This window comes from Helicoverpa armigera, chromosome 7 (assembly GCF_030705265.1).
Source record: "Helicoverpa armigera isolate CAAS_96S chromosome 7, ASM3070526v1, whole genome shotgun sequence".
In the NCBI taxonomy this organism is placed as follows: domain Eukaryota; kingdom Metazoa; phylum Arthropoda; class Insecta; order Lepidoptera; family Noctuidae; genus Helicoverpa; species Helicoverpa armigera.
The window spans coordinates 4322552-4335738 of NC_087126.1; the positions used below are offsets into that span (position 1 = coordinate 4322552).

General features: G+C 36.1%; 1 protein-coding gene across 1 annotated transcript; it reads right to left on the reverse strand.

The window, feature by feature from the left end:
* Positions 1–2628: 2628 nt before the first annotated feature.
* On the reverse strand, positions 2629–7546 carry LOC126056098 (toll-like receptor 6). Its single transcript, XM_049847699.2, has one exon. It carries the CDS (start codon positions 7320–7322, stop codon positions 3291–3293), a length of 4032 nt encoding a protein of 1343 aa, XP_049703656.2. The 5' UTR covers positions 7323–7546; the 3' UTR covers positions 2629–3290.
* Between the last annotated feature and the right edge of the window lie 5641 nt (positions 7547–13187).

Genomic DNA, 13187 nt, shown 5'->3' on the forward strand with positions numbered 1-13187 from the left:
GTGTGAAACGTTATGTCTAACCAGCGGGTGGCGTGAGTTGACCAGCCGAACAACAAATTTCGTTAATGTAAAGTACAAAACAGAAAAATCTTAACAACCGCGTTTGGATATCAAACGTCGATCAATGTCACACTGAAAATACGAATCTATCTGATTTGATGTGACCCTGGGAACTGGTATTAGTCATAGCTATTGTGAACGACGTGCTTTGAGTGTCTGTACAAAACATATTAGAAGTTTTGATATGAAAGGATGGTCAAGTTGATACACCGTCAGGTGAAGCGCGGTGAATTTGATTGATCAACGCAGATAATAATTTGCTTAGAATTCGGAATGACTCACTGATAAAATTAGTCGGCACCTATTTCCAAAGAACTAATCTGAACCAAAGCCTACAATTTACAACATAATCCGATCTAAATTATTTGCTATGGATTTAATATTTCTAAATCCACTGGTATTAGTAGCTAATTCACATTACGAATTTGTATTGAATGTTTACTGTACAAATCGAATTTCGTCTTGATAAAATAATAAGCCACTAAGCTTGAAAGCCAGCAAGGAGTTCGGTTTGATATCTGGTCAATTTCTTATCTAGTCTTGGGGAAGCATCGGGTATGATAGGGGGAATCAATGGTGCGTTTAACCGTGAAATCCAGAGATAGGACGGATATCCCCGGATATTGATAGCAGGTATCTTGGAGCCAGTAATAGTTTTGGTAACTTATTGAGGACAATAATGGAATATGATTCTGCTCCTGACGTTTCTATTTGTGAGACATGAAACATCAAACAAATAGGTACATAGAAATGTAATCTCTGTGTGATAGAGCGGTGCCATTGTTACGGAATCTATTTTGGGTATCTATATCTGGGTATTAAACGTTGGGATTTTTTTTTAGCAAACTAATATTATTTTGTCGCTGGAATAGGGTTGGAAGACGTGATATGTAATATCTATTTAATTTATATGTAAATGTGATTATTACTATTAACATTTATAGTTTTCTCATTATTTAAGTGATGTTACGTACAGGGAAAGATGCATTTGTAGTAGGTAAGTACTTAAAGCAGGCACAGGTTTGTACATTTCAGTGGAGAAATATTATCTATATTAATAATACAATCTTACGGAATATACTTGTAATAAGATTTTAATTCTGATCGCGTGGCCGATGATATTTCATTAATGCGATGGTAATGAAACATAATACTTACGTATAAAGTCAATTACAACATGTTCCGAAGATGCAGTGATTCTCAGCATACTTTCTCTCGATTAATCTCACAGTTGAACTGTGGTGTAAACACGAAGATTATCATTTAAACAACAACTGCAAATTGATGGTACTTGTACGTGTCTGATGATTATGGAGGTAATTGGTAGTTTATCTAGTATTGATATTTTAAAAGGCAAAGTACACTGTCCAGATATTATAAGACAAAAGTCAGCAAAAGATTGGATGAATTGGTCAGCCAGTTTGACCAATTCATCCAATCTTTTGCTGACTGGTATTCATCATTGGTATCGCCAGATGAAAGAAAGAAGAGGAACTGACTCTGACAATATAAATGTTTGTATTATGAGATTCTGAGGATCCATGTTTCTCAAGTGGAAAAATTGTTCGTGGCTTACTAGTTCTAATGTTCCACCACAGTCCAATAGGTACCTGATGGCTTCTTAACACAAATTAGAGAACAGATTCATGTATGAACAAAATAGAATTAATTACGTAACAGCGTAACTGACCCATTAATGTTATCGTCCGTCTTTTATTATGTACACAAAAGTTCAATGTGTGTTTCCAACAATGCATTGTTTTGGTTGTTCTCTGGAATTCAATTGTGCAACTGTTTGATTCTAAAATTGAATTTATACGGAAATAAAAATTAAGAATGAAATAATGGATTTTTATTTACTAATGTGCCAGTCATTAATAACTCTGTAATAAGTAGGTATGTATAAGAAATCTGTTAACCCCACATTCTACTGAACAAACAATGTTAGTTGCAACAATGCGGCCACAAAGCCCTTCTCATTAAGAAAAAATTAAACCAGACGGTCAGCGGTCATTCAAAGTATGTCACACCATATGTTGGCCGGTATCGAAAACTTACACTTAACAAAACTATTAGGAAAAAAGAATCAATAAGTTCCTTGGACCGTGTCCGACAGGGTCGCATAACTAGCGACGAATACAGAACGTATTGTAAATCTCTTTTATAGCTACCATGCTATCCGTGACGGTTGAAATATGACTTGGGTGTGTTTTTCTACCTGAAAAGGGACCATCATTATATCCCAAGATGATTGTCGGCAAGCCGAAATTATTTCTCATCTTTTTTTACTTAATATTTCGATTTGGAAACAACGAAGTTAACAGTAATGCCGCCATTTGGTTTTGTAAAGATTCTTAGTTTTTGTGGCGGCTACACAAAAAGTTTTACCTAGTTCTTCAAACAAACCACAAGAGATATGGGATCATTTATGATTAATGGTTTAATGACTGCAAATTGCTAAGAACAATTCTTTGAGTAAACTTTGAAACTGTTAGTTCTTATTATCCATCATTAAAGTTTGGCAAGTTAAGTAGGTACTAAAGTTCAGAGAGGACAAAAACCATAAAGTTATATTTGATGATATTGTTTTATTTTTAAATTAATATTATGTAACAGTCAAGGATATTATAATTACATACATACAAATAGTCAGTTACATACTTAGCGATAGCACGATACATATAAATTGATACAAGGACCATCCAACAACAAACACTTAAGTATTATCACTAAATATGTAACCAAGTATCTACAAACTTTCAACACTATGCAATAATTTTAACTAATGACTAGTAATACTATACAATAATTTCATACAATGATTAGTAATGTCTATCTACAAAATATTTGGTAACAATGAGATATACTATATCAAAATACTCATGCTAGTCTTCACTCCTGATACTGGCATTATTTTGTTTATACAATAATATGTATCAGTCTTAATGGACAACAATTTCATATAGCTTTATACAATGAAATACAATAAGGCTTTACTCTACATAGATACGTTTAGAATACATTTAACAATACAGTCTTTTAACATGACGTTGTCCGACCTACTGATGAACGAAGTCATTTTGGCCAAATTATCTAAACCAACATTTTTAAACTATCACTTTTTAATAAGGCAAGGCCAACACAAAAGCGGTCTAGCCTACACATGCGCTTGGAATGTCAAGTTCCATTACGAAGTATCTTTTACCGATAAGAAGAGTTTAACAATCTTATCATCTGTGCACGGCTGGATGAGTTTGTGGCAAGCAGTCGTGCACAGACGAACGGGGTTGTAAGTAACCTTGCTCGTCGAGCATCGATGGGGAGTGGTGACCAGGATGTTTGCGCAACGTGTTAGGAGGCCTGGGCCGACCGCCATAAGGCTGCTCATAATTTTGTGTATCAATAGATATGTAGCTATGGTGTAAATTCTCCCCATCTTGAATCTGACTCGTCAACGTTGTATTTGTCAACATGGACGTATCATCCTCAATAGTAATACCCACGTTAGCTGTAGTGGGTGTCTGAGGCGGTATCGCGTCGTATTTATACCAGTGTTCCGGCGCTGTAGGCGAGGCCGTATATCTAGAAGGATGCCGTCTACCATTTGGACACACGCCATGATTGTAATTCATTGTATCTTTGTTCCAATGCAAATTAGAAATGTCTGGCATTACAAACCTAATTTTCTCCCAAAACTTCTTCTCACCCCACAATAAAACGTTGCAAGTTTTCAAATAGTTTTGGAAATCTAGATCTAAGTTTAGAGCGCTAACATCTGTTGTTAAAATGAATACTACTCTGTGTCGCCTTATTGAGGGGTGAATAGAAGTGATTACATGTTTCATTGCAGCCTTAAAAGTAGCTTTAGACCATTCATTTTGTAGAAAATTAAATGACACAAATACTAAAATTCTTTTGGATGATTCAGCGGCATTTGTAATCTGCTCAGTTAAGTAATTATCAGGCGCATGTTGTAAATCTCGATAATGAAAACACATTGTGTAACCAGAGTGCTCCATTTCCGGAGCTACTACTTTAGATACAAAATCATCATCCAATAAACTATATACAGCATATCCATCATACAACCTATCTCTATCGAGCTCACTCTCTTGAATTGAAGCACTTTTGAACAGTCTAACTCCATATTTAGAGTGCGCCCATAAGCGTACATTTTGCCTAAACGAGAAAGCTAAGGCACCGAATAATAGTATCAGAATAACACTTATCAAAACTACAGCTAATAGTGGCACAAAGTTCAATTTTATGGGGCTCACTTCATCATACTGATAGGGTTGATTTTCAGTAGGAATAGTATTGTCCATTACACTTGAATCACGACACTTATCAAACGCGTCAAACACAGTATAGTTCGATGCAAGTCCATTTTCACCAACACACAACATTTCAACGGGATCTTCATAGTACTTCTTGAACCAGTTCTGAAGGGCCATGATGTTGTCACATGTACACGTGAACAAGTTACCCTGAACGTTGACGCTTTCCAAATGAGATACGTGTGCCAACTTTTTGTCAAGGTCGACAATCTTGTTTCCTTGGAAGTGCGCAACTCTTAAGGATGACAGGTTCTCAAAAGTCTTGTTTGCGACGCTTGTCAAGAGGTTATCGTTCAAGTATAACTCCCTCAAGTGTTTTGTTTGCGAGAACACTCCAGCAGACAGCTCGGTCAGATGGTTGTTTTCAAGGTGAAGGATATTTAAAGAGTGCAAGCCATTTAAGGTGTCATTGTCGATATTAGCGATGTTACTGTTGTTCAAGTAGAGTTTGTGAAGCTTTTTCTTTCCAATAAACAGGTGACTATTTAAGGTGCGGAAAACATTGCCATCAAGGTAAAGTTCTGTGGCATCCATCGGTATTTTCTCGGGTATTTCAGTGTAGCCCGCGTTTGAGCAATCAATAACATTTGAGTTCCAATTGCTATCATGGAAACATGAGCAACCTTCAGGGCATGTCATTTTACAGTCACAAGCTTCAAAATCGCAGCAGAAACAACTAGAGGAACAGTGAGTTTCGTATGAACAAAGGAACTGAGTTTCAGGAACATCCATTAAGTTAGCTTTTCCACCATATTTGTTATTTACAACTTCGCATGTTACTGTTTCTAAATCCATGAATCTTGGGTACTGTCGCATGTGATTCCATAGGTTTATCTTTTGCAGCCAAATCATATGACAGTTACATACAAATGGATTATTTCCAATAAAGAATTTTGGCAGCATTCTGTGCTTCGGTATATGGGGCAGCGTGAACGCCGACAGTTCAACGGTTCTCAATTTATTGTCCGTCACGACAACCTTTTCTAAGTTTCTTTTTTGTAAGAATGTACCTGGGTGAATCGTGTGAATTTTGTTGTTATTTAAGAAAAGGACTTCAATAGAATCAGGTATCGACCTTTCATCGACGTTTTCTAATGCATTGTAGCTTACGTCAAGCATTCGGATGTTTTGTTGTGCGTTCTGTTCGTTTTCTAGTTTCGTAATATTGTTACTGTGAATATCCAACCATTCAAGGCTCCCAGGCATATAACTATAGTCAAAGTAAATAAGCTTATTGTCGGATATGTTGAGCCAACCGAGAGTATTTAGTTTGTTAAAAACACCTCGGATGTCGGTCAGTTTGTTCCCGTCTAAGCGGATAGCTTTTAAAGTCGGATTAGATAAAAACGCGTCTTGCTCAATAGTTTCTATTTTGTTTGATGCCAAATTTAGTACTTGCAAGGATGGCAGAGTACTGAATGTATCTTTCGGTATGCTAGTAATCTGATTGTCAACTAGCCGCAATCCATAAAGCTCTTCTAATCCTTCAAAAGATGTGTTTGCTACTTTAGATATGTTATTCTTCCCGATATCAAGGGATTTCAAAAATCTTAATTTCTTGATTCCATCAGGGATTGTATTCATACTGTTGCCATTTAGACCTAAGTCTTGTAAATAAGTGATATTCTCAAAACAGTGTTCATGAATAGTTGATATGAGGTTATTATCTAAGTACAGCTGGCTGAGAACGAATAAGTTGGAAAAAATGTGTTCGTTCAACGTCTTTATCTTATTATCTGATATTGACAGTTGATGCAAGTTCTTAAGCTCAGCAAAAGCTCCATTGCTGATAGTTTCAATAGCGTTGTTGTCTAGATTCAAAACTTGTAAGTTGTTTAAGTCGTGAAAAGACTTTGGATCCAGGCGTGCAAGCGAGTTGTAAGACAAATTCAATATAACTAGGCGGATAAGGCCGGCAAAAGTATCTCTGTTAACCCAATCGTTGGTAAGACGGTTTCTAGATAAATCCAATTTCTCAAGCTGATCAAGTCCTTCAAGTAATCCCGGAGCCAACACAGAAAGCGAATTATTCGCTAATGAGATTTCTTTGATAACTCGTGATGATTGAAATAGTTCAGGAGGGACAGCGACTAACTTATTTCCCGACAAGTTCAGAATTTTTAATGAATTCAATCCGACGAAGGCTCTGTCGCCTATTTCATTAATTAAGTTGTTCTGAATATTCAACACTTCCAAAGATCTTAAACTAGAAAGGCCGTTGTCAGGAAGTCGTAAAATATTATTGTGAGACAAATCAAGCATCTTCAATCCAGTGTTGCATGATTTACCTGGAGCAATAGGTCCCTTGCCCCAATCAGAGAAGCCGATTTCTGATATATCTTGAATTCTGTTGTTAGTTAGATTCAATACTTCTAAACTAAAAAGCGGACAAAACACTTCAGAAGGTAACATGTAAATATTGTTGTCACCTAGATCCAGTGTCCGAAGTTCCATTAGTCCACGAAAACTTTCAGCGTGAAACTCCATAGTCATCGCAGGCCAATCTGTATTGTAGGAACGTAGAGATAAACTAGTTAAATCACGTAGCGGAGACAGCACAGTAGCGGGCACGTACCGTATCTTACAGTACTCAACGCGCAAGTCTTCAAGTTTTCGCAGTTGGCCCAAAAAACTGCCGGTATTCATATGAAGCGAACTTTCGAAGAACAACAAATCCGTGCAAGTGAGTTTCAACTTGTTGATGTTGTACGCCTGCGCCGTGGTAATGTTTTTAAATAAGAAGTCAACTGAGCCGATGGTTTTAATGTTACACGTGAGAAAGTTTGATTCACTCAACTTTGTGTCCGAATAGTCCCAATGACAGCCGGTGGGGGCGGGCGGCGCGGAACGTGCGCGCGCACCGGCCACGACAACCAAACACATCCAAACTTTTAACGAAACCATGCCGTAAAAGTTCTTGGTCATGTTGCCACTGTAAAATAGTTCATTTGTCACTGATATATCACTAAAATACTCGTTAAAACTTTATGTCACCAAAACAGTCAATGTTATTAAGTCTATGTTGTTGTGTACACTTCGTTTTATAGCGCATGTAAACAGTGAGTGCGAGATCGCGGTAAAACTTTTGACGCAGCCATGCTCCCCTGCGGTCGGGCGGTAACTGACCTACGAAGTTTGAACGAACGAAAGCCGCATGGGTATTGGGGGAGGGGGAAGGCGCGGGACGTGGAAGGCAACAATGACGACGGGTGGGACCCGGCACTGCATCGGCTTACAACAGATGGCACGCGTGTTTTTTAAGTACTCGAAATATTGGTTATGCAGCCGAAGACTTAGGCCTGCGTGATTCGATGAATGCACCTCCTTAAGTTTCATCTCAAAGGAGGTCGTGGTGACATCTGAAACAGTAGCAGTGACGTGACTTGAAAAAGTTAACTTTTACAGATACACACTTGAACTTTGTTTTCAAATTTTATTAGGGTGTATATAAAAAAATATGAGAATTAATTCAGTACAGAGATAATTTTAAGCTCGAATAATAAGGAAAAGATTTAATATTTATGTTGGAGAGACATGCATGCAATTTTGATGAGATGGGCGGACATTTTACGTCAATGCAGAATAAATGATTGACAGTTTAAAATCGGAAAAGAATGCACACAAAAGATATTGTGGTGTTTCAATTTCCTTTAGATTATTTAAGTGATTTAAGAACAGATGTGCAATAATAGGATTTAAGTACAATGAAGTGATGACTCTTAAAAAATTATAAGTTTTCTGTTAATAATGCCTTCATTTGTTGTAAATATTACTTACTCTTTTGCAGTACTATTTGTATTTTTATAATCAGTTTCCAGTTATGTGAAAGAAAGCACCAATTTGAGCCATTTACAACAAAAAAAAGTAAAAAATTTAACATTATTAAAATTACAAAGCCAGCTTGATTTCTGCAATAAAAACTTTGTGGAGAATTTATCGTTTCAAAAAAGAAAATGTTGTCTAGAGTACTACTTTGTGCTAGTTAGGCACAAAAACACGTCCATTCAAGAGGCCATCGTGCGTCACCGCAAAGTCTAATCGTGGGCCATCGTATGCCATAACACGTGCGTGTCGGATTGCGTCTACCGTGGGAGACGGTTTGAGACCTTTGAATATCTTCAATGCCACTACAAATCACGTACCTCTTCGAGACACAAAATAAAATCAAGCCATTCATGCTGTCGACTAAGTATTAAAAACTTCACCGTCCAACTTGTTAAGAAATAAAATAATTTCTCCAAGTAGACGAACCTTAATGGTGTCGCCAAACAGTGCAAAGATAAGATAATAGATTTGCGTAAGCAGTTAACTTTTTATGACTCATACGTAACAAATTGGGGAATTATCTATTATTCCGGACGCTCGTCACAACTTTCAGATAAGAAGAACAGGCTTTATAAAGAACCTTATCAGCTTCACGCAATACCTTTACATTTGCTCGTCCATGATGTCTCACTAAGTTGTCGGACTTAATGTAAATCAATATAAGGATAGAAAGCAGAATATTGGGTGATACTTTCCTAGAAAGAGGTCTGTCGGGCCAAGGTCGTATCAGAGCACGACTATTGATATTCTCAGTCAATATTGAGAGTAAATATCTCACGTGCCTATGTGATGGCTCAATATTTACAAGAGGACATCAAACACAATATTACCACTTATCTCGTAACAACTGACTCCGAAAACATCTTACATAGCGATCTTCCCTAAGGAACGTTATATAACACAACGAGTGTGTTGACATTACCAGATATCGATAGAAGTTCAACACGACTTTTATTCGAAAGAATGGCTGCATTTATCTACTAATATTTATGAGTTTTTCAATCTATTACAGATTGCCTTTAAATGGATGCTTGAAACCGTAAGCCCTGTGTGGGTTTCATTGTAAATCGTCAAACAAATAGATACTATCTTTCCGATAAATGAACCGAGAACAAATGGTTGAAAGTACTGAAATGTAACAGTTCTATAAAAAGCACATGAGCATTATGCGACAAATCGATATTGCAGAGACAACGCCCTTGCTAATAGTTCTATTATAATTTATCAGTCTATTGACGATCGGTCATTCGATTATAAAACTAGACTGTAATAACAAAGATAGTATAATGGACAACGGAAATGAGTCAATTACGATTACAGCTATTGATAACTAAATTAAACTTTGTTACGTAGAACTCGATGCACGCAATGAATGCTTTGTGAATTTGTGACAAAAACTGAAGGTAAACAAACCAACTTTGTTCGACGGAAGCCTTTTCATAATTAAAGCAGCTCTGCGTGAAGCAAAGAATAATAACAATGAAGAAACAGCAGCCCGCGTTGAGGCTAAAATGACTTCTGCACGCTATTGGAAACAATTACATTAGCCGTGACCAGAACATTTTACATTCTATTCAGAACAGAACAGCATTCGTCCCCACCGAGCATAGAACAAGGACTAGTCAAAAACAAAGGATCTCCGCAAAGTGAAATTAAACAATATGGATAGTTTCTCAAATCCGAAGCAAAAAAGCCTTTGAAAGTTATGACCCGCAATAAAACTAAAGCCAGGGTCCGTCTCGGTTAGACAAAGGGATTCTACCGCAATTATGTTATTGCCTCTATAAATTTGTTAAGACAATAGTTTTTAAACGCAAAGAGATGCTGGTTACTTTATGGCTGCCAATGGCACAAATAAAACATTTTGGTTGAAGCTTGTAAATCTTAGAAAGCTATGTTTGGTTGTGTTTGCCACAAACTGTTTATTTTCCGTTGCTTTACTTGTGGTGTCATAAATGTTATTATCTACGTCAGTAACGAAATTGGTAACAGCATAAACATCGGCATAAAAGCCATTGTGATAAAAATATGACTAATTACCATAAGGTCCAAATTATTTGAAATAGCTTCTTTACCTTCTTAACCGTCATTATCGTGTACTTCGACTAATGTAAGTACAGTTTAATAAAAGGTTTTGTTAGGTAGTGTTAGTTAAAATAAATCACTTCAGTATCAGTTTAATGTTTTTCCTTTATCTTAAAAACTCATGTTGGACCCAACAGCTTTAAAGCGTGATTGTTATTTGTTAAGTGAGACATTGCATCTGTTAGAGGTGAACGTTAAACGATAAAGGCATTTTAACAGATAATCTCAACAAAATATTGCTTGAGTCTCGATAAAGGTGGCCTCAGTAAACAGGTACTCCCAAGGCACGTTTCGAGTCAAATAACCTGCAAGAAAGGGTCCGAAACAGAAACGCTTTGTGCTAAAAACGTCGACCCCTTATCTTCCTCGGATGGGTCGCTACCATAGACATAGCAACATTAGAACCATCATCAGCGATATTATTAATCTGATTGATTATAAATCGTATATATTATACTCAAAACGTAGGTTCTAAAAGCTGATAGACGTCCAATAATTTTGATAAAAAACACATAAACTTAAATTTTCATATCTTTAGTGTTTTTAATTATAATAAACAATTTTAATGAGGCATAAAAATATCAACGCGGTAATAGGTATAAGTTTCTTACCTGTTTTTCAATAATATTTTAAGACACAGGAAATGTTGCTAGCTTTAAAGTTCTCAGTGGTGCATAATTCTAAAATGGCTAGAAAACATTTTTGAATATTCAATTTTGCGAATTGAATTGCAATTCTCATTCGGTATTCATTTTAGAAAAGTGAGTGTACAAAGTGCGGTCGAATCTCCATATTCGTGCCGTGTCTCTCGGCTTCATGTCTATCTGTGGAGACTGCTTCCAGAGGCCCAGCACGAAGTCATCATTCATACGAGAAGATATCATCGTCGCTCGTCGTGGCCACGGCTTTGCTTGTTAACAATAAAAATGTTATCCGGCGCTTACACAAAATGTATCTCGGAAAAACGTTCAGTCTCGCTCTCACTCATTTTAGTCTTTTTAGTTTCTCGGCGATTATTTACATTTATGGACTTTGCTTTTACTGGATCTAGATTCGCGAGTTTTAATTTTAATTGATAAACATTTTTGAAAATGGTTGTGCTTTTGTAGAATTTATTTATCCTCACGTTTGTGTTTATACTACGATAAAACTATTAACATACTTGTAAGAACGACCTTTCTTATAAGAAGCCTCCTGCCCTAATTTTTCAAATTAGCCTGCATTAAAAAGCCCTTGAAACTAATCGTTAGCTTAATAAACCTCGGTCAATTCATTGTTTAAATTATTTAAAACCGTAAGTCCTTCATTATCCCATAATTAAATTACCTAATAGTCTTAAGGTTGAACAGTTACGGTAATGCGATTAAGCAATCCAATATAGACGAAATGGCACCGAGCGCAAATTGCCAATCAATAATGACCCTAAGGGCATGTAATTAACGACTGCATTAGTAGGTTGCATTATGCATGACGTTGAATCTCTGGCAGACCCTGTTATCTGTGATGCGTATTTCGCTTACAAACATTTACATAATTACAAACGTTTAGCTAATTTTAATTGGACTATAGACGCCTCAACGTCGTTAGGTGGAAACTTAAGTGCGGTAATTGGCAATTAGAGATCATCTAGTGATATCTCTGATACTGAATCACAGCGGATTAAACATTTGCGAGAATGCAGTTACTCAGTTACTCTAAAGACGCAGTTACATAAGCATAAAACAGTAGTGTGTTGTGTTCGTGTCATACAAGTAATAATGTATCACAAAATTTCAGGTTTCCTTATAGTTACACCTAATATAGTTCTAACTGGTCAATTCGTTCTGTCTTTCTATTCCTTCTATTCGCGGGGTCCCCTATTATCAATAATAAAAGTATTATCATACTATAGTTTATTGTCTCTTAATTAATTTATATCAGTAAATAGTTATGCTATCAAGACCACGTCTCTCACGTCCGAAACAAAAAGGATTTTAAAAGAAACGTGGGCAACTTTTTTGTCCATCACTCCAGCCTAGTCAATCTCACAGGACGCGTACAATTATTTTAATCTTATTAAAATCATGTTTGTCTGACGTTCGTCTTAGTAGGGATATTCTTATACAACTATATTTATTCTTGAGAAGAAAGTTGTCATTAACTTACTATTGTATTAAAACGAAAGAAAAAGGTTGAATCACATTCTTCTGAGTAGTAGGTATCCTATATATAATATCGAAAACAATCTACCTAGTCCGTCAGTCCCTATTGCTTTTATGATCCATAATTCAGTTGGTAGCCAAAAAAAAACATCTTAAGTGTTCACCGAAATAATTAAACTGTCAAAATTAATGTGATTTAAAAGGCATGTTAAACGATTTGATGCGAAAGGTATCTAATTATTTGGACGATTTACGATGACAGACTAATTAATATACAGTATTCAAATATTGATTTTATTGCTCAGTTTAAATTAGTTAATCACCTTCGGCATCGAAATAATGGTTTATTATATAAAATTGGTTTCGGAAACGTGTAATTCGTAGAATTATTCGAACAAAAAGGCCTGTAATCATTAGCCGCTTGGCTGATTTTTACCTTAAATTGGCATAGGGTGCTATTTGCTTATCTATGGCATAAATAAATTGAGTGTGATTAGTTGCTATATTGGGTACGTAAATAGGGAAATGCACCCCAAATTATTAGGAGAATTTTATTGTTATTGGGGTGTTTGTATGCAACAGTTTTATTCTGATTGCATGACTGGTTTCTGGTTTTGGTTTTGTTTGAGCAATCACATCATTAGTGTAATAAATCAAAGGAATATATTACGGGCATAGTTGTTTATTTTAATATTTTAAAGACTGCATTGTTTTTTAGTTATTTAGGTATATTTTAGCA

Coding starts and splice junctions, on each gene's coding strand:
- LOC126056098 (XM_049847699.2), bottom strand. CDS start 7,322: ATGACCAAGAACTTTTACGGCATGGTTTCGTTAAAAGTTTGGATGTGT.